Source organism: Antechinus flavipes, chromosome 2, assembly GCF_016432865.1.
Source record: "Antechinus flavipes isolate AdamAnt ecotype Samford, QLD, Australia chromosome 2, AdamAnt_v2, whole genome shotgun sequence".
In the NCBI taxonomy this organism is placed as follows: domain Eukaryota; kingdom Metazoa; phylum Chordata; class Mammalia; order Dasyuromorphia; family Dasyuridae; genus Antechinus; species Antechinus flavipes.
The window spans coordinates 316757559-316784730 of NC_067399.1; the positions used below are offsets into that span (position 1 = coordinate 316757559).

Genomic DNA, 27172 nt, shown 5'->3' on the forward strand with positions numbered 1-27172 from the left:
GTTTAAAAAGTTCTGCCTTAGAGGACACCTAGTCCAATCAACATTTCTAGACTTTTTCCTCTCTTACTTTCCTTTTCATGCATTCTTTGTTCTAGCTTCACAGGATTCGTATGCCATTCCTTGATTTAGTCCTCTCTCTTTCCATAGCTCCATTCTCATCATACAGTCCACCAGGCTTGGAATGGCCTTACTTCCATCTTGAAACTTTCACTTTCTTCATGGGTACCTCCTGACCAGGAAAACTTATTTGGTCACCTTTCCTCTTCTTTTCCCCTCTCTTCTCACTCCAACCCAATAAATGATCTCCCCTTCTTCTAATTTATCTTAACACTTTTCTTTGAACTTGTTGCCTAACTTGTATTATAGTTATGTACATGTTTTATCTCCCCTAATCATTTACAAGTTTCTAATGAGCAGGGACTGTGTCATTTTTCATCTATCCCTACTATCTGCTAGAGGATCTAGTACAGAATAATAGGCATAGTAAATGATTTGTTGAACTCTGTTATCTTTCACTCCAAATTAGCTTATCTTCTGGACATCCTCATTTCTCTTAATGATATGATACTTAGACCATTCTCCCAGTCATTCAGGCTTAAAATCTTGGAATTATTCATGATTCATTCCTTTCCCTAAAACCTTGCTTTTTACATATCACACTCCTTTCTCCAAGACTTTCAATGGCTGTTCCAAGGAAGAGAGTTCAAACAATTTAGATAGGCATGAAAAGGTCACCACAATCCAGTTTCTGGCTTTTTTCCCAAATGTATCTCCTACTAATCTCTACATGAGCTTTGTGCTCTTTGACCCTTGAACACACCACATTCTTTTCCACCTCCACATTTTTGTTCAGATTATTTCCCTGGTATTCTCCACTTATTTAAGTCCCACATGTCTTTAAAGGCCATATTCAACTATGTCAGTTCTGTGAGAACTTTCCTGAACAGTTATTTCTTCTCCTACTCAACCTCTACAAAACCGTCTACCCCCTTTATTTGATTACTACCTTCTTTACTTAGCTTAACTTGTACCATTATTTGCATGTCCATCTTATGTATCTTCAGGTTCAATTTAAAAAATTCAACAAGCATTCAGCACTTATCATGTGCTAGACGCTAAGAATACAAATACAACGAATGAAAAATAATTACCTTGAAGGAGTTTACCTAGAGACATGTACATGTGTAGCACCCCCTCTGGGATATTTCTTCAATTTGCACTTGCTCTCAAGCTGGGTCCCCAGAGAACAGTTAGTACTCTTAAGATTCTAGGGATAGTTTATGGAGCCAAACTTCTAAAAATTATAAGTTACGAGCCCCCATGGCATATATTTTTTATTAATAATTAGCCAGTAGATAGTTAAGTCCTTAGTAAAGACCTTTACCAAAATGGCATAGGAAAAACAGTCGCTATAATAAATGTTATGTATACTTGTGGGAAATTTAACCCAGGTTTACAAGAAGAAAGTCTCATATCAGCTTGGTGCCCTGACTTCTTCCAGCTCCTTTTAATAGCATATGAATAGTAGTGAAGGAAGTAGGTGTGAAAGTAAATTGTGCCTGGGGTTTGGCAAGAAAAGAGTAGCAATGACTCAAGATTACAAGCTTTTTGAAAGCCACTGAGCTGCCTCATACAGAAGAGACCTTTCCTTCTTTTGACATATTGAATTGGCGACAATTTCTGAATTTTTGAGTGAAGCTTTGAAAGGATTGTCTTGTGTCTCTTTGCATCGCTAGTATTTAGCATAATGTTTTATTTATGATCAATAATATTTGTTGTTAATGATGACAATTAGCAAGCAATATAGAGTGAAAAGAATTAGATTCAAAGTAAGTCAATTAAGCTTTCCAAGTTTTAATTTCCACAATTAAAAATGGGGCTACTCATACTTATACCACGTGTCTTATAGGACTGAGAGGAGAAAGGACAGAAAATAAGCATTTATTAATCACCCCTTGGCAGCCAGGTGGTAGAGGAGATAAGAGCACTAGGCTTGGAATCAGAAAATCATCTTCCTGAGTTCAAATCCAGTCCCAGACACTTACTAGCTGTGTGGCTCAGGACAAGTCATGTAACCCTGTTTGCCTTAGTTTCCTCATCTGCAAAATGAGCTGGAGAAGGAAATGGCAACTACCCCAGTATCTCTGCCAAGAAAATCGCAAATGGAGTCACAAAGAGTCAAAAAAACCTAAACAAACAAAAAACTCTGAACAATAACACCACCTACTCTGTGCCAGGCACTGTGCTAAGTGCTTTATAAATATTACCTCGTTGGAGACTCACAATTAAGGAAACTTGGCAAATAGAGGGTTAGAGTTCTCCAGGATCATATCACACAGCTAGTCAGGAGCTAAGATTCAGAATTCAGACTCCAGGGTTCCCCCTACTGCATCACTGAACTGCTTCACACAGGAGAGACCCTTCCTTCTTTTGACGTATTGAATTGGCGACAGTTTCTGAATTTTTGAGTGATTACCTATTTAAGTGAAGATGTTAGATGAGAAAGGCTGTATGGCTAATAGCACCTGGGTTTTAGTGATTTAGAGAAGAAAAAAACAAGAAACTGGTGGGGAATAAAATTAAAAAAATCTTGGGAAAAGAATTACAGATGTAGAACAAAGGGAGAAGAATCAAGAGAAAAGTCCTTCACTGCCCAGCTCAGTGTTAGATATTTGCTCATGAACTACACACACACACATGTATATATATGTTATCTTCTCTTACAGAATGTAAGCTCCTGGGAAACAGGGAATAGTTTAATTTTGTCTTTGTATCCTCAGGGTTTAGTCTGTTGATTGGCAGTCAGTCATTAAACCTTTATTATGCACCTACTATATGCCAAGCACTGGGTTTTACACTGGGGATACAAAGAAAAGGCAAAAGACAGTCCCTGTGCTCAAGTAGCTCATCACTTAGTGGATGAGTTCTAAATGTTTATTGATTGATGGACTGAAGAAAACAATATTCAAACTCCCCTCCTCCCCTCCCCCTGCCCCATGATTAGCATATTGCCTGGCATATAATAAGCACTTTGTGCTTTTTTTACACTTTAAAATAACATAGAGAAAGGCCATACTGAAAGATAGCAGACCTTCGATCACTGCAATGACTAATACAGGTGCCAGGGGTCTGCTGATGAAACTCTTTCCCCCTTTCATGAGGAGGTGTGGGACTACAGGTATAGGAGGCAGCCAGACAGTCAATAGGCCCTTTGTTTTGCATAACTGTACTTCTTTGTTACCAAAAAGAGTTCTGCTTGGGTGTGGGGGCATGAAATATTGGGAAATGCTAACATTGTTTAAAAAAAAATTGAACCACACATATTAGAGCTGGAATGGCCTTAAATTTAAATTAAATTTAAAAGTTTCTTATTTTATAGAAGATAAAAACCCAAAGAAAAGTGACTTGTCTAAAGTGATGTTGCTAATGAGTGGCAGGAAAGGCATGGGTTTGAGGGAAAAGGAGCCAAAGACATCATTCAATGTCCCAAAAAGGGGGGAAAATTGGGTGCAGAAAGTTAAGAGAATGAACACAACAACATGCTGGCCAAACATAATAAGGAAGGCCATCACTCTTCTATTTGCTGGCCATTGGCTTGGTTCTTTCTTCCTAATTCTTTATCCTCATGCATTGGTGAAGTTAGGATAATGGCATCTGGAAGGCTTGCTAGACAAAGCCCAGCAATGAGAGAGCCAAAATAGCAATTGTCATGACATTTCGGTCTGCCATCAGCCAAAGGCCCTCAAATACACAGATTATTTCAGGCTTTGAGAACTTAATTTTCTCTTAGCTTAATGGAACTTGTAGAAGCCTACACCATGGATATTTACATAAAAAGGACACAGCTTCAGGAACTCTTATATAGGAAGAAGGGGGGAACTGTATTAAAAGGAAAGAAGAAAGGAAATGTACATTGATTAGATGCTTAACATGTGCCAGTCATGGTGTTAAGAATTTTTGCAAATATTATCTCATTTACTTCTCATACTAACCAGGAAGGTAGGTATATTATCCCCATTTTACAATCGAAGAAACTGAGACAGAAGTAAAATGATTTGCCCAGGTTCACCCAGGTCATGTTTGAAGTTAGATTTGAATCAGATCTCCCTGATTCCAGGCCCAACATTATATCTACTAGACCACTTAGTCTATAAGCTTATGGAAGGGAAATAAGAAGTTCTACTTCTTTCTTTTAGTCAGTCAACAATTATTTATTAATAACAATAGTTAACATTTATGTGGTGCTTACTATATACCAACTTATATAGAGCTTTATATATGTGCCATTTGTGAGAGATGCAAATCAGAGCCAAAATACAAGTTCTGTTCTCAAAGAATAATCTCTCCAATGAAGACAATGTAAATAACAGTTGTGATTGACTCTTAGTGACCCCATGGGCCATAGCATATTAACATTGTGCATGGGGTTTTATTGGCAAAGATTCTGGAGTGGTTTGCCAGTTCCTCCTCCAGCTAATTTTACATATAGGAACTGAGGCAAGCAGAATTACGGGACTTGCCCAGGATCCCACAATTGGTAGTGTGTAAAGAGGGGATTAAACTCCTGACTCCAGGCCCAGCACTCTATTCAGTAAGTCATCTAGCTGACCCCAAATAACAGGTACACACAAGATAGCAACCATCTATTCTCTGAATATGTACATTCTACTTCCAGCAACCATCTGTTCTCTGAATATGTACATTCTACTTCCAGCAACCATCTATAATATACACAGGCTTGCTTCTCTTTCCATATAGATATTTGTTCTTAAATGCAGGTTGCTCTCAACTGACCTCCCACTGTATTCTAGAAGACAACGTGGCAACTGGAAGAAATTGTTTTGTCCTGCTCATTCACTTTACATATGAGAAAACAAGCTTGAGTAGGAAAGTGTCCTGCTGAAGGTCATTCAGGGCACACATGTGTACACACACAGATATACACACACCCCTGTCACAAATATGAGATCAATTTTTAAATTGGTGCTGTCCATTACCAACTCTCTTTCAATCATATTAAAAGCCAAAATTTTATCTTCCAGGACTCATCCCCTTACCCTCTGCTCTCTGGGAAGTAAGATTTCATGCATGCTTCTCATTCATCTGTCTATCAGGGGAAAAGATCATTCCCATCTCCATGTGGGGAGAAAAGGGCTGACCAGTACTCTTAATTAAAGAGGGGGACAAGGATCAGGTTTACTCCAGATAAACAGGCAGGATTAAAATAGATAGAAAGAATGGACAAGGGGCAGCTGTCAGCACTCTACCCAATCAAGAGTGATTATTAATAATGATAAGCAGGAGAATGGGAATAATAAAGGGATAATGAAGTGGTCCTGAAAGTGACAGCAGATGAAGCCTGATAACTGGCTGAGGTCATGGGTTACCGCTACCCCTGGAGAGAGGGGGTGTTGGGGGTGCAGGACCCTGCAGCCAAGAATGAAAGAAGAGATACAAGTTCACTTAAGGTGGAGGTTCAAAGTTGATAAAAGGTACATTTTTCTCTTAAAAAGAAGGCTAAGGAACTCCCAAACTTGAAGTTTCTAGGCAAAATTAATGTATACTCACTGTTTTTTCATCTAGAATCAGAATTATTAAGTGTAGATTACTTTTTACTTGGGCTAATGCAAAGAGTAAATCTGGAAGGAGTTGCAGAAGCATTGGATTGAGGGTTAGAAGGGAGAAGGGAAGACTTCTATTTTCTAGCATACCTGCTCATGGTCAGTAGCCTTGCATGCAGATTGACTTGCTTGGGTAGAGGCAGGGCTGGTTAATGAGTAACATGGTCTAGAGCTAGCTAATGCCATACTGTCATCTAGGTGCCAGTACTGACAAACACTCCATCTTTTAGAAGATGTTTTATTATCCTTTATGAACCTACATCATCTGTACCTCAGAAAAGAACAATGAGAGAAAGAACTAAGTAGAGTAGTGATGGCTAAAGGCTTTTGTTGTTTTGTTTTTTTTAATCCAAGGTAACTCAGTTGCTCCAAAGTTCCTGTAAGTACTAGAATATGCTTCTAGGTATGGAGCCACTAGGATCTGGTGATCTCTCATTTGACCTCAAATCCTCAAAAGGACCCATGATCTCATTGATTCAGGAGTTCTCTCCACTGATGTATATCTGCCCATCAAAGAGAGGAAATGTTTGAGGGGGAATGGAACACTGTAAGCAGCTGCCTAAATTTGCCATGCAATAAAGGAGATTGGGACATGATGGCAAACACCCAACTATCCTATGAAGTAGACTGCTTTCCCTTCTATAATCAATAGTGGGCCTCCATGGCCTGACCAAGTCTCCTGACAGCTGCAAGGTGGTGCAGTAACTAGAGAACCAGGTCTGGAGTTGGGAAGAACTGAGTTCAAATATGACCTCAGAGACCTACAAGTTGTATGGCTTTGGGCAAATCATCCTCAGTTTCCTTCTCTGTAAGATAAAGATAACACTTACTTCCCAAGGGTGTTACAAGGATCAAATCAACTAATATTTAAAAAGCCCTCACATAATGCCTCTCACATGGTGGACATTTAAATGCTTGTTCCCTTCCACGTCCACAATAATCATAACCATTTATGAAGTTCCCCATCCCTTTCTTCCTATTCTCTCACTACAAAATATACTCCCAACCATTCCCCCATTTTTATTTCTCCATTTATATCCGGAGATATAAATGTTTTCATTAATCATCTTTTACCATAAAAGGGTCTATGTCTTCTCTGCTATTTTCTTGTTGGGATCCAATAGAAAAAAGGCCTGTTCCATTGCCATGACTGATTTCCATTTCTGGGAATAAGTCCATGATGAGGGAAGGGAGGCAGCAGAACAATGACTTTAATAGCCAAGGAGAAAAGGAAAGATTGAAAAAATGAAGCTTAGGACAAGGAAAATTGAGAATTAAAATCAAATGGTATTTTTATAATCACAAACTGTTAGAATTGGAAGGGATCTTAAAGCATATCTAGTCAAAGCCCCTCTATTCCTAGATGAAAAAGGAGGTCAGAAATGTTCTTTGGCTCACTTGTGCTAATGAGAGGGAAATGGGCTATGATATTTATTTTGTTATCAATAAGGCAGTGGGACAGATGCTATAGCACACTCTCCTGGTAGGAGAGTAGCATTTTTTACAATATTGAATTTCCTAGAATTTCTATGTCCTTTCTTAAACCAGACTGAAGAATTGTACCTCCCCCAAATGAGTGCACCTTTCAATCTCTCCTACTAAAACACCATTTATTGTCTTATTCGGACCATATCCCTTCCTTCTCCCCTTCAACTTACTCATGGAGATTTATACCCTAGCCTAATTCCAAATGTAAATCTAATCAAACAAAATCCTCATCTGAATCAGGACAATGGTGTGGGACTTCAAGGAAATTTGCCTCTCTGTGCCTCAGTTTCCCACATCCTCTTTCTTACACACACAATAAGGCCAAAATATTTTAAAAATATTTGTGCCACTCGGTTACTTATTCTTAAACATACAAGATTTCTTAGAATAAAAACAAATTCTCAGAATAGCAAAGCCCACTCCAAACCTTCGGTCATAGACGCAGTGGGAATAAGCAGTGTTCCTCAGTTTAAAGGGCTGGATGGAGAATCCCTTAATAAAACTCCAGTGGCTGGAGGAGAAATTAAGATTAGGTTGACTTTACCTGACTGCCACTTTAGCTGAGATCCAGAGCAGTCGCTGGCTGATGTCCAGGTCTTCCTACAATCTCTGAGATTCTCCCAAGGTTCTGCCTTGCCTACATGCCATCTTTTGAAAGGCTACATCTTCTTAGGGTTCATGTCTTACTACAAGACTTGTTTCCTCACTCTCTACAAAGCCCCAAACTGGCTGTGAGCTTTGCCTTCCTTAATCCAGGTAGAAATATAGCCAGCAATTATTTCCTCCTTTTGCTGCAAGGAAATCAAATCCTTTTGCCAAATACCTGTATCAAGACTCCCAGTTCATTATTTACTGAGCTTACTCATGTTGGACTAAGCTCCAAGTTGGCACTATTGTGACAAAAAAAATCTATCTGCCTCTGGCTAAATTTCATACTTCACTATCTCCTGACATCCTAGTTCAGATCAAATCTTCCTTTTATACCTGAGCCTTCCGTGTTTGTGTGTCTAAACCCACAGAAGGGACCCCTTCACGAATTGTCTCCTCTAGCCCTCTTCTTCTTTGCCAGTTGTTTCCATGCCTTCAGACATTCACATCTCTTAAGCTTCAATATAGGAAAGGGTGGTCACTTCCTACTCCATCAGGCTGAGAGGACAGGGAAAGAGCTATGCAACCATTCTACATTTATTCTATCTATCTTCCTTGTTTAGAGAGCTAAGACAAGAAATAAGAGTTAGACGAAAAGAAATACAATGGCCCTGCTTTGGAGTAATTGCTTTTTGTTCCCACCTCTTGCATGAAGAGAAGCATCAATAAGAATGTCATCTGCCAGGCAATCGAGGAAAAATAGATGAAGATTTCCTCTAATAGTCTTGGTCACCAAGACATTCCAAGATTTTTCATACTCTGCTAATCAATGTAAAACACATTTTAGGCATCCTAAATTAAAGGAGTCTTCATTTCAATTAATAAATGGGATCATAGTTTAGAGATCTTCTATTCTACCCCTTCTTTTTTTACAGATGAGCAAACTAAGACCTGGAAAACAAAAATAACGTGGCCAAAGTCACATTGCTCTCAAAAGCAGAACTAGGATTTGGGCCCAGTTTCTTTGATGTTAAATCTGTTAAAAAGAACACTGGATGCACAGACAAAACCAATGCTTCCCAATAGACTAAGAGGAAAAATTGTTTAAAAAACAACTTTGCCTCAAATATTTCTGATAAAAATCTGATATTCAATTTATAAAGGGAATTGATACATACATAATAACAAGAGCCACAAGCAAGTCAGTAAATGATCAAAAGATAGGAACAGTTTTCAAAAGAAGGGAAAACGTGGCCCAATCACAATACAAAATGGAAATTAGAACAGCTCTGAAGTTTTATCTCAGACCCAGCAAAATGGCAAAGATAAAATATGGAAGTATTACTAGAGGAATTGAGGAAAGACAGGCACACTGGTATCACGTAGAATGGACCTGTGGTTTTGTCTGGTCATTCTAGGAAACAATTTAGAATTTTGTGAGAAATGTAACATTCCTTTATTCTCTCAGATCCAATGAACTTGCTTACTCTTATATACCAAGGAAATCAAAGACAAGAAGATCCCACATATACCAAAATATTGATAGAAGCATTTTTATAGTAGCAAAACACTAGATGAAAATTAAGTGACCATTGAATAAGAAATGGCTGAACAAATTATGGTAAATGAACATGACAGAATATTATTGCTTTAAAAGAAAAGATAACTATGAGGTACTGAGAGAAACTTAGGAAGAGTATATGAAGTAAAGCAAAATAAAGCAACAATAGAAAACTTTCTCCCCACACTCTCCATATATATAAACACATATATATTGATTTCCTCTATAAAATAAACACAATAATGTTTTATTAATTTGTTAAGTATTGTTTATTAATTTTCAAATTTATTGTCTTATTATTAATAACCCAACACTAAAAAATAACCAAAGTACAGAAATAACACTAATCCCAGAGGACAGATGATAGAATTTATTTTCCTCCTTTCAGGATAGAGGTAGTAGACCATGGCTGTAGACTCCTACATATAGTGTCAGATCTGGTTGATGTGTCAATTCATTTTCTTTACCTATAGAGAAGGAAAGGGAAATGGAAGGGAATAGAGGAAGAGACAGGAGGGAAGAGGAGGGAAAAGGAAAAGAGTGGGGAAAGCAAGGGAAAGGGAGAAAGGAAAAGAAGATATAATCAAAGAAAACAAAATATCATTAGTTTTTTTAATGAAAGAACACCACATTGGAAATCAGGAGATTAGATTTTTAGTCTCAGCTCTGCCAGTAATTGCTTAAGTGATTGTGGACAAGCCTCTTCATCTTATTATGAACTTCAGTTTTCTGACCTCTAAAACAACAGAACTAGACTACTTGATGTCTAAGATTCCTTCCTGCTCTAGTTCTTATGAGATACATTTCTGATATGTGCCAGATCTAAAGTTGCTGTGACTCTCCTGGAGGCCCATGCTAAGTTCCTGGTGGCTCAAATACTACCAGAGGGGTTCTGGAATTTTCTTGAAGAAAACCAGTGGTTAACTGCAGAAAAAAGGAATGACGTCCAGAGTACCAGATGTACCAGAATACCAAACTCTTATTCAAAATATGTGGATAGTTTATTTCATTCAAAGTTGCTCCTTTTTTTTTTAGGATGACATGAAGAATTGGATTTTCTGATAGATCTTTGTATTTGTTCCCTTTCCCCATCCCTCACTTTAAAAAAATCATGTTTTTCTGGTCTTGTTTTTACATTGCAGTCATTTACTATCCAAGTCCAGATTGGACCCTACCTTTAGGTAAAGCAAAATCAATTAATAGAGAAACTTTGTCTGATAACATATACATATTCTATCCCACTTGTTGCCTGACTCACAGCAGTGAGAAGAGAAATGCCTGATTATTTTTTTTCTAATTCTCTGATTTTTCCATTATCCAGAGTTTAGCTTCCTATTAGTGATTTTTTTCATTTACATTGTTATAATCACTTTACTACAATAGGTGGCTAGGTGGTGCAACAGACAGAGGATCAGGCTTAGAAAAGACTGGAGTTCAAATCCTACCTCAGATGCTTACTTTGCTGTGTGATCCTGGGCAAATCACTTAACCCTGTCTGCCTCAGTTCCCTCATCTGCGAAAATGAGATAGAGAAGGAAATGATAAATCACTCCAATATCTTCGCCAAGAAAACGCCAAATGGGGTCACCAAGAGTCAGACACTTTAGCAGCGACTAGGTGGCCTTAGTCATCAGATTTAGAGTCTTAGAGTTGTCAGAAAGACCTCTGTTCAAATCCTGCCTCAGACCCTTATTAGCTATGTAATCCTGACCAAGTCATTAACCTTCTCTCATCCTCAGTTTCCTAATCAATCAATATTTAGTAAGTGCCTGCTGTGGGCCAAGCACTGTGCTAAGTACTAGGGATACAGGAAGAGGCACAAGATAGTCCTTGCTCTCTTATGGGGAAAATGAAAGTAATAATAAAATCTGCCTCCCAAGATTGTAGTGAGGATTACATGAGATGACATAGGTAAAGCACTTTGTAAACCTTAAAGTAATTTTTAAATGTCAGCTATTATTGACCGAACACACTATTCTTTTGGTCCTGCCTCCTGTAATGTGCATCAGTTCACACAAATCTTTCTCCATATCTCTCCGTTCTTCTCCTTTGTCACTGCCCACTGCACAGTCCTACGTGACTACATTCAGAAACCACAAATTTTCCAGCCATCCCCCAGCTGATTGCACCCACTTCGTTTCCAAGTATTGGCTATCACAAGAGTACACGTGTCCCTTTCTTCTTGTTGTGTCTGAGGAGGAGACTGCAGACCGGATCTTCTCCTCCTCTCCCAGGCAGCACCGCTTGGCTGCAGATGTGGCAGATGTTCCTGGGCCACTGGCCCAGTCACTTGTTCAGGAGGAGCCAAGGATGGGGCTCTGCACGCAGCCAGGGGAATCAGGGCTAATGCGGAACTCTGGCTCTGCCCCCACAGTCGCTGATCCCTCCACTCCAGGTCACCGTGACAGATGCTACAAACATATGCTGTGAATTAATTCTCTTCGTCACAGCCCCAAGAGGGGCAGGTTCTCCTCGCCTGTTCCCACCATCCCATGATTTCCTGTTTTTTTTTCTATATCTATGGTTCCAAAAAAGGGGGAGAGCAAGAGCTGGGGGCAGGAATGGGGGAGGAGAGGGGATTGTTTCCTCCCTTTTTCCTAATTCTGCTTCTTTGGAATTTCCCCAAGCTTGTATACTTTCCAAATTTACTTCATTCCAAAAGATCCCCTGCATAAAAACAAATCACTAGAAGGGACCTCAGAAATTACCTAGACTGGCTCTTGGGTTCCTGCAAGAATGCACATACGCCATCTGGGCACATGAGTAACTAGCATCTTCTAAAGGTAAAAGCAGTCTGCTTCCAAGACTAGCTCTGCTGATAATTAGCCTTCTAATTTTAAGCAAAATACTTAATATTTTCAATCATTGTTTCCAAACCTGTAAAATGGAAATAATATTTTTATTTCTTACTTCACAGGTTTGTTGAGGGGCAGACAAAACAATGCATGTGGATATGAGATATTTTTCTCAATCCCCACTGAAATTTTTCAACTTCCTCTATGAAGTTATAGGTTGGAAGCTTTCTGTTTTTTCTTAGATCTACTAATATTTATATAGCACTTTTAAGATTTGCCAGGCCTTGACTTATTATCTCCTTTGATCCATACAACCATCCTGTGAGGTAGGTACTATTATTATCCCCATTTTACAGAAGGGGAAACAAATTGACAAGGCTTAAATGACTTATCTAGAGTTATATAGCTAGTAAGTGTCTGAGACCACATTTGAACTCAGAATTTCCTGACTCTAGGCCTGGCATTCTATCCACCTGACTGTCCATCTAAATGCCTATTTGGCAGCTAACAAACTTAACAACTCCTGCTTATTGTAGTTAAAACCCTGCGTAGTCCTCCTTAGAAATAACACATCATTCCTCAAATGCCTACTGAATTTCAAATTGCTCCTTATCCTTTATTGTAAGCAAAATAATTCCAGTTCTATTGGTCTGTCCTTAATAGATCTATATTCAAATCATTTTTCCTTATCTCCACCCTTGAGGTAAATCACATAGGTTCCTTCTCTTCTAGGAAGAAACTTTAGGACTTCAAATCTCCAATCTGAAAGAGAAAATACATGGAAGGAAATTTGCTTTCAGTAAGTAGCAGAATTCTATGGAAGCTAAATAGTAGGATGACTTGGAAATTGGACAAATACATTAGGGCTCATAGAGGAAAAGGCAGAAAATGATCATTCTGAGTAAACTTTCATTAAACATGAAAAGGGCATGGAACAAATGTAGAAATCTGAGAATGGGCCACTTAAGGGAGTGCTGCTACAAACAGCATTTTTCCCAACATAATTTTCTCTCTTATACCTAGCTCTCTCCTCTGCTTCTTTCTTTGTGATACTCACTGAATTTTATTTCAAATTTTAAAAATTTTACTTTATTTTACTTGTTCATATTTTAAATGTTTTCATATATACATATTGTTTTACATATATATAATATTTATATTTTATTTTAAAAATAAAGGAATTAAAATTAAGGAATTAAGGAGGCCAAATCGTACAACTCAGATACTCAAAAGTCCAGGGAATAAGAAATGGCAAATGGCCCTTATCACTATACTCTTATCTAGCTTCCTTGGTTCTCTGGATGGATTCCTGGTCCATGCTCAGGAGTCTAATCTATAATTCTCAGCACAATTGTTTATAATAGATGGCACTTGACTACTCACTAGAAAGTCTTATTGATGTCAATGGACACTGGTCAAAGAACACCAAATATCTTGTAGCATTAGTTTGTTTTCTTAATAAATGCAGGATTGTTAGAAGGTGCTTGAATCTCGTGGGGTCCAACAGAGAGACTCAGTGCTTGGGGAAACTGAGGTGGCTGGAAGTTGGATCATCTTTCTATCCTCCCCACCCTCATAACCAGCTATTATACTACACAATAGGTCCAATTCAAGTGAGCCAAGCTATTTTGGGGAGTTTCATCCAGGAGAGCTAACAATGCTCCTTTGTCAAGCCTGCACACCTGATACATTCCAGCCTGGCTGAGTGAAGCTGGAGACTGACAACAGAATCTCAGCTCCTTGTCCTCCTTCCTCTCCAGCAATGGACAGCTCAGCTTTTGGAGGCCTCAGGGTGCTCCAGAGTAAGAGATGCAGTAAGGAGGAGAAAGCTGCCTTGGAGAAAACTTCATGTCGTTCTGCAGACCCAAGATTCCAAAGTCCTGAATGACCAACAAAAGAGAAGAATCTACACAGAATCATAGATTTAGACCTAGAGGGGAATTTATGGGCCATCCAGCCCAATTTCAGAAAAGCAGACAGTCTATAAACCAGTGATCTTTCCATTATATGCTTCTGTAGAATGTATATAACTATATATATACACAAAGCACATATTAGATATAATGTCATTATTATATATAATCTATTATATAATAAATCTACTATAAACTAAAATGTTAAAATATATTATGTATTTATATATGTACATATAATTATTATATACACACATATTGTATGTATTATTTTATATATTTCATATGCATTTATTATATGTGTATATTATACATTCTTATTATATGTCTGTCTTTTGCCTCTTAGTATCCCAGTGCTTAGCATTGTGTCTAGCAAATAGAAATGTATTATACATGCTTATAACATGCTATATAAGAATATGTAACACATTATATACAACATTCTAATATATGAATTATATGTCTAATATACAAATATAACATACACATATATTTTATACATGCTATATGTACAATAATGCTACATATGTTATATATTGTTATAGATCAATTTACTAATACTATATTATAATAAACATAATGGTATATTACCTATAATTATATAATAGATTATTATATTACAGATATTACATCTCTAATAGATTATCTTAGATAATAATATAGTCTATAGCTAATAATACATTATATCTAATTTACATATATATATATAATATATAACCATAATTTTACAGAACATAGAGGTGAGACGAGCATTAGAAAGCATTTAGTCCAATCACCTAATTTTACAAATGAGGAAACTGAGACCAACGAAGGTATTAAGTGGCAGCCCTAAAGATGAAATTCATTGATTTCTCCACTGTGTCATGCTCCCTCCCTCTGGCAAATCTAGGGTCCCCTAGAATAGAAAGTTTGAGAAGTATGAAATAGAAAAGCCAGACTTCCTCTTCCCCACTGAGTTCTGGAGTATGAATTGTAGTAGCATCTCTAAAATTTTCTTTTCTGTGTCAAAGAATCAATGAGAAACTTATTTCTAACCAGCAGCAACTTCTGATATCTGCTTAGAAATGACAGGGTGCTAGTCCTGGTTAAATGAGTATGGGATACCTAGGAAAATGCCATCAACATCCATCTAATCAATACTATTTATTTCCAGAGAGAGAATCGATGAACTCTGAGTAAAAACTGAAGCATACTTTCCACTTTATTTTTCTTGCTTTTTAAAAAACGTGGCTATATGTTTTGCATGATTTCACAAGTATAATTGATACATTACTTGCCTTCTCAATGGGTTGGGGAGGGGTTGGAGGAGGGAGAGAGTTTGGAAGTGAATATTTTTTAAAAAAAATGAATGTTAAAAAATTCTTGAAAAATCTATTTAATCATATAGCCATTTCTTTTCAAAAAATTTAAGTAGGAGTAAGAATGTTAAGCAGCGATTCTAACGTTTATCTCCTACTACTCCCCTTCACATACTTGACATTTCAGCCAAATTGGACTACTCAGAATCCCTCATTCTTATCTTTTTTTGCTTCCATTCCTGTGTTTTTTGCTCATACCATCCCCAGCGTGGGATGCAATCCTTTCATGTCAGCCCAACAAAGTCCTTCCCTTCCTTCAGGGTCCACTTCAAATGCCTGCTCCACTAAGAAATGTTTGCTGACATCCTGATCCAGTTTCACATAATTACTTTCTCCTTAAAATTTTTCCCTCATTTTATCTGACACTACCCCTTTTCCATGTAACTCATTCTTCCTTGTGGCATAGATATTTGGGTATATGTTTTATACACTTTCTCCAAATAAATGGAAAGTTACTTTAAAACAGTATTTTTTTATTTCATCTTTGAATTCCCATAGAACAGTGTCTTATGCATAAAATGTGCTTTAAAGATATTTGCACAATGGTTAGCATGTAAATTCACTTCCATTTTTTTCAATATTGAGGTTTCAAATTGTCTGCAGGTTAAATGAGACAGTGATTTGGGATGCATGTACCTTGAAGTAGATTCTATGGCCATAAACTAAGATCATATCTCTCTCAAGTGCTGTTTTAAACATCCAAGATCCTGAAAACATGAATGACCAAAGAAACAGAGAGAAGTTTATAAAGGTTAAGAGGCTTGTACAGAGCTAGAAAAGATCTTTGAGATTATGCAGCCCTGGAGTTTTAATGTGGGTGCCCTGAGTCCATGGGGTTCCTAGATAGACTTAAGGATCTCTGAATTTGGATGGGGGAAAAAGATCGTTCGTTTCATTAGCCTCTGACTGAAGTTTAAATTTCCTTCAATTATGAATACAAACAATAAAAAGTAGGGGTGTATAGATTTCATCAGAAGGGATCTATGCCATTAAAAAAAAAAGAAATTAAGAATTCCTGCTCTGGTCCAATCACCTCATTTTACAGAGGAGGAAACTGAGGCTGAAAGAGGGAAAGAGAAGTGTCTAAGAACAAAGAAAGAACAGAGCCTAGATATGAACCCAGGTCTTCTTGGCCAAATGATGATGATGATGATGATGATGATTATAGTAATAGTGATAGTGATAACAAGAACAATGATAGCTATCATATACAGGGGTCCCAAAACTGTTATTGCTGTCTTAAACTATAAAGCTAATTTAAAACTCTACTAGGACTTTTGGGATACCTTGTACATAAAGTTTATAAAGCACCTTAGATATATTATCTCAGAACCTCACAATCACCGTATCAGATGGGTACTATGGACATTATTGAACCCATTTTGCAGATGAGAAAACAGGCCTAAAGTAGATCAGAGGACTGGTCTGTGGTTAGACAGCTAATAGGTGTCAAAAAAGATACTGGCAACAATGCAGAGGGACAATGTTAACACATGGCTGTGTACTCTTGGGGAAAGCCACTTGAAGCTGAGACAATTCTCCAGACCACTAAGTTGCAGATTAGCTATATGTACTTGTGCATGAAGTTTTCTCACTGGAAATTTCCTATACTAATGAAATTACAGGTAGAGGTCAAAAAAGATTAAGATAAATTCCTATGTAACTTTGTGAGGTCAATGGGAATGGATGTGGCTCTCCCACCGCAAGTAAGGGGGGCTAAGCAGGATGCTAGATGCCCATATGTTTCTCATGCAGTTATCACTTAGAGTTCTTGCCCCTCAGATTGTAAATACTTTGAGAGCAAAGACTATCTTTTGCCTCTTTTTGTACCTCTGGTGCTTAGCCTGACACATCTTAAGTGCTTAATAGATGTTAACCGATGGACTGCTCTTTGTGTTCACACTATTCTCCCACCTGGAAGCCAAGGTGCATGCTGGGTCCCTCATCCAAGGACATCCCTCCTCTTTACCCTGTCACCCTTGTCTTCCTGGGCATGGACTTTCAAACAGAGGCTGGGGCAGTCATACACCATCGTCCTGGTGACTCATGGTTGAAATCTTAGACCCTTTTCTCTCTTTTAGCTCCGACTTTCGATCAGTTACTGAATCTTTGCAATCTAGGCCTGGAGGCAAGAATCCTGAGTTCAAACTTCACCTCAGACACTCACTAGCTTGTGTGATCCTGAACAAATCACTTAATCCATATCTGCCTCAGTTTCCTGAACTGAACAAGGAGGATAACAATAGCATGTATATATAATATATAATATATATAATAGTGAGTCACTAGCTTGGTCTTCTCTCTGTTCCACTCAGGTCCATGCAGAAAATCCCTGGAAAAAACTTGATCTTTTCTTGCCATCTGCCACAGATCCTCCACACTTGGATTCATTGCTCTTTGACTAGGATTTCCAAACTTGTGGAAGTATCATGTCTATCAGTTGCCCTCAGGGTTGTTGTGAGGATTAAATAACAAAATATTTGCAAAAGTATTTGTCCCAGTTCCTGACACACAGTAGGCACTTAATAAATGCTTATGATAATAATAACACTGATATTAACATTTATATAGTGCCTTCTTCTCTTCTCTGTCTCCACAACATCTCTTGCATCTGCCCCCCTCCTTCCTATCCTATTCACACTGCCACCATCATATATTATTAGCTCCTTCTCACTTTTAGTATAACGATTCTCAGCATGTAAAGCAAGTTCCCAGAATTCTTTTAGGGAGTCCATAAGGTCAAAATTACTTTCATAATATTAAAAGATTTTAGATTAAAATATAGTAAATATTACTAAATATAATCCAGCCCAACAAAAGATTTCTGGAAAAAGACCATAGTAAGCTTGAGAATCACTAATCCATATACCATCACAATAATTTTCTAATTGGTCTCTATCTTCTTAGTTTCTGCCCTGTATATTTCATACAGCAGATCAAAAAAATCATACTATGTAGAGTCTGTTAAAAATCACCAAGGTCTTTCGAACACATATATAAATGCTTTAGTCTGGCATTCAAGACTCTATAATTTGGTTCGAATCTACCTTTCTGATCTTATTTCATACTTGTTCGATCATCTATTTTGTATTCAAGCCAAAGTGGTCTGCTAGCACTTAGTATAACACCTGGCACAACCCCTCCTATTTTTGTATTTTCCTAAGCCATCCTCAGTACCTATATTACATTCCCCTTACATCTTAACCTGCTCTAATGCCCCCTCTTTCATTAATCCTTCTCTGTCTCTTCCTCTTTCTTCTCATACAATACTTTCATTCCCATTCCCAACTCCTCAGCTAAAAGGGCTCTTTCACTTTTTCCAAAATTTTCTTATAAAATTCTGCACTCTTTACATTTATCTCATTTTAAAATTTTATCAAGCACATTTGTGCATATTTTATCCCTTCCCTCCATACCCTCATCAGACTGCCTATCTATTGACTGAGAGCAAGACTTTTTAAAAAAACATATGTAACTAGAGACTAGCACTTGGTAAAGGTCTGTGACTTCATTAGAATTCTCGGTGAGACAATTAAGTGATAAAGAAGACAGAGTGCTATTCTTAGAAGTCAGGAAGCCCTGAGTTCAAATATAGCCAAAGTCATTTATTAAGTGTGTAATTCTGGGCAAGTCACGTAACCTTGTGCCTTGGTTTCTTCATGACCTGTAAAATAGGAGATGGAGGGGTTGGTCTCTCCTTCTAAGATCCCTTTCAACTAAGGATCAAGTGATATAGGGAAACAAAATCAGATAGTTACTTTGGAATCAAGAAAATCTGATTTTAGTTTCCATTTCTTCATACTTGAAAGCTGTGTGATCTTGGGCAGGAGATGGGATTTTGAACTTCCTGACTATCAAGTCTAAAATTCTAACCCACTAGATAACTCTGCCTTTCATTTAGTACACAGTAAACATTAAATAAATGTTTTTTATTTCTACAATGTCAGCAAAAAGGGTTAAGATCTTTGACCACAATGAGAGGATCCAAATCAGTTCCAACTGATCAGTAATGAACAGAACCAGCTACACCCAGTGAAAAAACACTGGGAAATGAGTGTGGACTACAACATAGCATTCTCACTCTTTCTATTATTGTTTGCTTGCATTTTTGTTTTTTTTTCTTAGGTTATTTTTATCTTCTTTCTAAATCCAATTTTTCTTGTGTAACAAGACAACTGTATAAATATATACACATATATTGTATTTAACATATACTTTAATATATTTAACATGTATGAGACTACCTGCCATTTGGGGAGGGAGTGGAGGGAAGGAGGGGAAAAGTTGGAACAGAAGTTTTTGCAAGGGTCAATGCTGAAAAACTACTCATGCATATGTTTTGTCAATAAAAAGCTATAAAAAAAAAAAAAAAAGATCTATGACCACCTGAACCCTATTAGGTCAGCATGAATGTCCGGTCTGTGGAAGTAAAAGGCCAGAAATGCTGATTCCTTGAGTGGCTTTTCCCAGTTCTTGGTTCATTTGGCCCTTCCCAAGCTTGTCAGCTTCTACCTGAAACCTAGAGTGGGAAGAAAAGCAAATGACAGTGCAGATCATAGACCCAACTCTTGCTCAGACTGGATGTAGGATCACTGAGGTTGGTCCTAAGGTACCTGGGGTGGTTGAATGAGCCAACACCTGAGAGAGCAGTGACATCAACTGTTCCATGGCTTCATGAAAAAAGAGACTGGATGGAAAAGCTCTTGGCAGCCGTGAGATTTGCTCAAAAGAGAAGTATGTTAGGCTGGGGTTGTGATTCCAAAAAGGAAGGGAAATGGGGACCCCAAAGCCACTAAATCCCTGAGTTTATAATTAACGTAAAAGCATCTTCTTTTTCCTGAACCAGAAATGCACGCCTCACCAGGGGAAGGGCACTGTGGTAACACAAAAATAACCCCCCAGTGGGTTTTTGATGTGCAGATCCTCTTTGTTTTTCTGAATTTTAATGAAGGGCTTTCCAGGCGGGAGGAGAGAAGTGCCCAGCCTTCCCTCTGGCCGAGGAGCTGAGCCCCGTTAGCTGGTTGCTGGGTTGCACGGGTCTGTTCTAAGCGGCATCTCCAAGAGGCAGGCAGACTCAGATGAGCTGCCTCAGTGGGAAACAGATTTTTAAAAAATAATAAAAGAGCTTTCTCTTCAGAGAAGGAGCTTGGATTCAACTCTAGATTTTGGCTCACTTTAGGAGAGCAGGCTTGTGGTGCTGGGTGGCTAGCAAGGGTGAGAGAGGGAAGTGTGACCTTTCTGAAAAGTTAAGGGTCTCTACAGGTGAGGAGAGGGAAGGTTCCATTTTTCAGACTGAGGCATGAGGAGGCAAAAGAGAAGGGATAAGATGGGGCTTTAGACATTCTAGGCATTTAATCATGTTTACCGACTTATGTCTGAATGGATGAATGAATCTTTCTGGCTGATGTCAAAAGATAAATCAGGGGAAAGCATGTTAGGATTACTGGATAAAAGTGCTAAGAAGGATCCATTCTGGTGTCTTTGGGACAACAACTGGTTTCCATGCTACAGAAGCAAAAATCAGTCACTGGTGTGAATTCCATTAAAGTTGTCTTTTCCTAAGGATCACAGGGCTATACATTTAGAATGGGTGGGGATCTTAGAGCCCATTAATTGCAATCCCTGCCCCTCCATCACCTTACTTTATGGAAACTGAGACCAAGAGAGATAAAGTTACATACTCAGGGTCACACAGTTTTTATATGTAGCAGAATCCAAACTCAAGGTTTCCTCTTCCCAGTGGGGAGGTTAGAGAATCCAAAAAAGCAAGACCACTTCTGGCTTTTACCCATGACTCCCCAGAAGTGGTTACATTATTTAAATTTGAACTGCATGTTTCCATTGGGATGTAACCAAAGACCACATTTTACATAATTCTAACTTTGAAAAGTACCAATTCAAATATGAGACCATTTCCAAGGATTTATTATTTGCATTAATTGAGCCCTACTGGTAACAATGTCTTTGCCAACATCATCAACTGAATAGTAGAATGCTCTGTTCAGGGCTGTATCTGGGGCAGTTCCCACCTTGTCCCTAACCCCACGAAAATTTCACTTGTGGTCTAATGTTTCCTGCAGAGCACACATAAATATTCGTATCACAAAATATTTGATATAAAAATCTGGGCTCCTGCCAGCATTCGACTTTCTTTAGTTTCAGGCATTTTGTCTGAAAAAAAAAACAGTGATTATTATGTACAGGGTTGAAATGGGCTATAGTCCGGCCAAGGGTTCAGGTGTACTTGGGATGCCCAACGGACTCTTCTTTCTCTGACTGTCCAAGATCCCACTCGGTGAGAAGTTCTGAAGACACTTCAGTGTAGAGGTGATCCCAGTCCCAGCTGACGTCATCCTGCCAAGAGGGGCATCACCAGGTGAGACAAGAGCCCCTCCACCTTATATCTCAACCAACCTCTCACGCCCACGAACCAGCAGCTGAGCCTGCACCAAGGCAAGCGGGGATAGTGGCTGGAATCGAAGGCATCTAACCAGCTGTCGGAGCACACAGCAGGGAGGAGGGGGCACTTTGATGAGGCGATGCCATTTTTAGTCCTCATGTCAGGAAAGTGGCTTTACAGGGTTCAGGCTTATTAACATACATGAAATTTAGAGCTGGATAATGATGAGTTAGTTCCTAAGGACCACCCTCCACCCACTACAAAGCTCAGTCAAAGTCCCTCAACCATCACTGGCAGCACACTCTCTACTATTTATGTCCTGGACCCTGAAGAAGCTTGCCTCCATTTAGCACTAAGGAGAAAATATTCTATATTACTATGCTTCCTGGTATGGGGTATTCTAGCAACATAAAACAAGAGCTTTCGAGGACTATGAATTAAGAATTATCAGTTAGAAGGGGAGCTAAATGCCACAAGGTCAAAAAAATTGGGGCCAATGTTTTCTATCTGAATTCCTAGAAATTCCAATTAACTTTCATTCTTCATCCCTCTCCACCTCATCCCTTCAACCCTCCCTTTTTTCAAATCCTATTTTCTTTGGGAAGACGCCTAATTACTAAACAGACCTAAGCATGAGGTATGACTTAAAAGTCCATCCTTCAGGGTTATCCTTAAAGCCCAGGCCAAGGAGTGTAGACTTGGAGACTAGAAAGTATTTTAAAAGGGGTAGGCATAGGGTTCTTGAAACTGACCAAACACTTATTAAGTATCAATACTTTCCAGAATGAATAATCATTTGGTTAGAATCAGGGATCTTCAAACTTTTTAAATAGGGGGCCAGTTCACTGTCCCTCAGACTGTTGGAGGACCGGACTAAAGTAAAAACAAAAACTTTGTTTTGTGGGCCTTTAAATAAAGAAACTTCATAGCCCTGGGTGAGGGGGATAAATGTCCTCAGCTGCTGTATCTGGCCCGCGGCCATGGTTTGAGGACCTCTGGTTAGATTGTTTGGAGTCAAACTGATAATAACTTCTCTGCATTTCCATAAATGAGTATATTGGGCATTTAGGAACTTCACTGGATGTCTCAAGGATTGCTGAATATAAAGGCCTCTAAATGTCCTAAGCTGCTCAGGAAAAAGGCATCCTATCAATTCCTGTGCTACCATTATATCTATACCTCTCGAACTTCATGCTCTGGAGCAAGGACTTTGGTGAGAAGTTTCAGATCGATCTCTCCATCCTATGAATAAAAAAAAAGGGATTCAATTCAACTGCCTTATTAGCCAATTTTTGCAAAATGGCAAGAGTCAGGCTCAATGCCTGAAAATTCGATGTTATAAACAGTTTATTCCCCAATCCAGTGTGAGAAAAATCTCCCCACAAAATAGTAGAACTATGGGATGACTATGTGCCCTGTGAAATGGAGGCAGCACCTTAACATTCCATGGTGTAGACACTGTTAGGGGAAAGTTGATACAGTCTCCCAGATTAGAGAGAGGAAGGATAGGAAGGATAGGAAGGATATCTTTCATGAGGATAGAATGGGTACTCTCTCTATAAGACTGAATAGGAAGGGCAGAGTTATATTTGCCAAAGGTCCACAGGACAAGATATAGAAGGTAAAATATAAGGACCACAGGACTTAGATGGATAGAACATTATAAGGATGTGACCCAAGAGGATGGAATTGGGGTCACAGACACTGGAGAACTTCTACTGTCATATAGGTAGTAGTGGTGGGAAACAATTGATACAAAGCTGTATGAAAACCTTAAGGAGCTCTATAGATGCTAGCTCTGATTACTGGCGTTACTATTAGTAGTAGTATTTACAGAAACCATCCTACTCACTAATGTCTGGAAGGCAGCATACTTCATCAGGTCATTGTCTAAGTCACGATAAGTCATCACACGGTTTACTTGGATGCTATGGAAGAATAATGAGAATATCAAGACCAGTTCACGGAAAGCCACTGTTCTACCAGCCAATGGCTCTCTCATAACACCAAAGACAAGATGAGCCCACTCAGATACAACAAAATAAAAGTCTGAGGGATGAACCCCATTTCTGGAAATATCTGAGACCAATATTCTCTCCAGGAACCAAGGTCTCCACTTGCAAATGGCAAATAATTGGAAAAATGGACAATTCATCTTGTTCCTTTATATTTCTAGCTCAGTGTCCAACCTCACTTCTCTTACCTAGGAGGGGCAGCCACCTTCAGAACAAAGTCTTCTTCCTGTACCTCTTCTAGATCTGGTATTACTGGAATATCTACGGGATAAGATAAACATAGGAATGAGAGAGATATGAAAAAGATTCCTGGCACTGATCCTTTCCTGGTTACAAGGGCTCCAGCTGGGATTTGAGGCCCGCAGGAAACATTATGCCATTTCTTGCATTAGTCATAACAAACAATCCAGGATTGATGAAACTATCAAACATGTCAGCCTTTTATCGTGGTTTGCTTAGCATCTCTAATGGGACATCCGGCACAGATATTAACACTAATATTCTCCTAACTGATACCATCTCATTGTGGACTCTGAAATACTCCAATCTCCAAATCTTCAGAAAATCAGAACTGTGAGGGACTCCAAGGTTAATGGAGAGATATGATGTGTTGCCAATAACAAATTAAACACTGGAAGGACCATAGAAGATGTCATCCAAAAAGTGAGGAATCATAAAACGAAGCAGGTGGATATGCAATGAGAAAGGGATGGTGGAACTGCTTGAGCACTACTCGGCTGTCCTGGCCCAATTGAAGATATCTAGGGTTACCTACATTCTCTACAGAAGAATTATGTAAAGGGAGGCAAAGAGGTGGCAGAGTGGAGAGAGCACTAGGCTTGGAGTCAGGAAACCCTGAATTCAACTCTGGCTTCAGCCACTCCCCAGCTGTATGCCTGAACAAGTCACTTACCTCCTCTCAGCCTCAGTTTTCTCATCTGAAAAACAAGAATAGTAATAGCACCAATCTCTCAGGATTGTGGTAAGGCTCAAAACAGGCTTACAAATGAGTCTTTAATGCAGAAAAGCATTTTGTAAACTTTAAAAAGTATTATAGAAATGTTACCAATTGCTATTCTATGAAGAAGCAGCATGAGAGGAGAAGGTACAAAAGGATCAATCTGCAGTGGTGGGAGAAGTTATCTACACTAAAGAGTTCGCAGATCCATAGAAGTCTGACTATTGCTTACAGTCCAGGTCATCATCTAGCTAAGATGCCCTAATGCTCCAAGAGGTGCCTCTTCTTCCTCAGCTGGAGGGTGCTGAATGTTCAAGAGCAATTTTTTCTCTTCACATGAGACATACACACATGTCATAGACAGACAAAGAGACCGACAGATGGTAGAAAGGACAGAGACATGCAGAGAGGTGGAGAGACAAAGATGGATAGAAACTGAGAGATGGAGAAAGAGACAGAGGGAGATCTACAGAGAAACAGAAACAGACAGATGGGCAGAGATAGAGATAGACAAAAAGACAGAAAAATGGAGAGAGACTCAGAGACAGAGAGTGGGAGGAAGGGAGAGAAAATGACCACTAGCGAAATTCAACTACATCAAGCTCTTATTGTAGGCAATGAAACAGAGAAATAATCAAAGAGATTAGTTGACATGATCAAGCAAGGTACCCTTCCTTTTAGGTTCTTTCTATAAGATGAATTCAGCTTTATTTAAAAAAGAATATAATCATTCCAGGAGCATCTGGAAGACATTTTCAGACTATTCATTATTTAGACTTTGAGATTGTTCTAATCAAGCTTAGCTGGAATACAGAAATGTCAGTTCCAAATCTGGTGTCTATTACTATTCCCAATTGTGTATGTCAGAGCTGAGGGAAGGAGGGAGAGGCAGAGACAGAGACAGAGACAGACACAGAGTCAGAGAGACAGAAAGGGATAAAAAGAGACAGACAGACATAGAAACAGACACACAGAGAAAAAGAGACAGACAGACACAAAGTCAGAGAGAGACAAGAAAAAAAGGCAAAGAGAGAGAAAAAGAGAGAGTCACAGAGAGGGACACAGAGACAGAGAGACAGAGGCACACAAGACAGACACACAGAGAGAGTCAGAGAGAATAGGAGAGAAAAGAGGGAGGGAGAGAAACAGAGAAACAAAAGAGAGAGAGACGGAGGAAAGAGAAAGAAGAGAGAGGAGAGAAAGAAAATAAAGCATGGAAAAGGAGGTAAACTAAATATAAAATAAAAATAAAGGACTAATAGGGACATTAAAAAAGTATAAATATATACCAGTTACTAAACAATTAAGCTATGTATATAATGACCTACATTTAGGAGGAGCAAAATTGTTTTTCAGTGATCATGCAATATCCTTTATCTGACTGAGAATGAGGAATGACCGCTTGTGCAATCAGACTAGTGTTTTAAAAAAAAAAACAAAAAACTGATTTGCTGTGTATAAGGTGTGAGCATCAAGAGCTAAGTGCAAATTCTGCTTTTATGATTCTCCAGTAGCCACAACAGACTGGGGGCAGCACTGTCCCCAGAGCCAACAGGACTGTCTTGCTCAGGTACCATAGTAATGAAGAGGCTGCTCTATACTCCATGGGTAATATGTCATTTTTGGAAGGAGCCAGTAAGCTGTTGTCTAGTACTCCCAGATTGTACTGCTGCAGCCTGAGATGAATATTCAGGAGATGGAAAGTCAGTTCTACCTGCTGAGTCTGGGGCTCAGGACAGGGTTTTCCAAAACTTCATTCTCCCTCTACAACTCTTCAATTTTAGGGTCTATCCTGTCAACTCTGTACAGCTTCTCACGGCTCTAAGGAGCAGAACTTCCACCCAATGTCCACTTTGCCCCTCTGCAGGCTCCCATCTTCGTGTCTGCCCTCCTCCTCCAAATGTGCAGAAAGAGTGCAATGCTGGCCCATCTGTGACAGATCAGAGGTCGGCTCAGGCCTTGGCAAAGGGGCCATTCGGAGCTACACTGGTGGGCTGGCCACACAGTGGGATTTCTCTCTAATTGGCTGCCTGGTGCCCAGCAGAACCCAGCAAACTGCCTGAGTGGGACAGAGCCTGCAATGACAGCAAGGCCGAGACAAGCTGGAGCGTTCTGGTGCGGTGACAGCTTGAGCAATCTCAGCAGAGCTGGACCATCCAACTCCCCAGCTCCCGGTGGAACAGGTGGCTATGAAGCCATTTTCAACTTAGGCAAACTTCAAAGAATCTAAAAAATATGCAATTTCTGGTTCACAAGTCATATGTGTACAAAGGAAGAGGTCCTTGGAACTTCCTTATTTTCTACACACACACACACACACACACACACACGTACATACTTCTGCAGTGATTGCATAGAAGGGTCCAGAAAAGGAAGCTACATATAAGGACTGTTATACAATTACCTATGCTAAATGATGACCCTGCACCTCCAGAAACTGACCTAGAATATTACTGACAGTTATTTGCTGCCAAT

The 27172-nt window shown here is 39.0% G+C and overlaps 1 protein-coding gene across 8 annotated transcripts in view; it reads right to left on the reverse strand.

Moving 5' to 3' along the window:
- Positions 1–9503: 9503 nt before the first annotated feature.
- Positions 9504–27172, reverse strand: part of IFT43 (intraflagellar transport 43) — a 126226-nt gene continuing 108557 nt past the window's right edge. Inside the window, exons 6-9 of one of the 8 annotated variants that reach the window (XR_007950635.1) lie at positions 13736–13933; positions 11392–12815; positions 10717–10771; positions 9504–9725 (exon numbers count right to left, since the gene is read on the reverse strand). Coding sequence is in view for 2 of the 8 variants with exons in the window: in XM_051977551.1 (XP_051833511.1) it covers positions 21559–21678; positions 22904–22966; positions 23577–23652; positions 23928–24000 (332 nt within the window). In the remaining 6 variants the exon portion in view is untranslated. Of the gene's footprint in view, positions 12816–13735; positions 13934–21220; positions 21679–22903; positions 22967–23576; positions 23653–23927; positions 24001–27172 lie in introns of those variants that run through there. The other 7 variants (XR_007950634.1, XM_051977551.1, XR_007950631.1 and 4 more) reach the window with 7 other exon arrangements.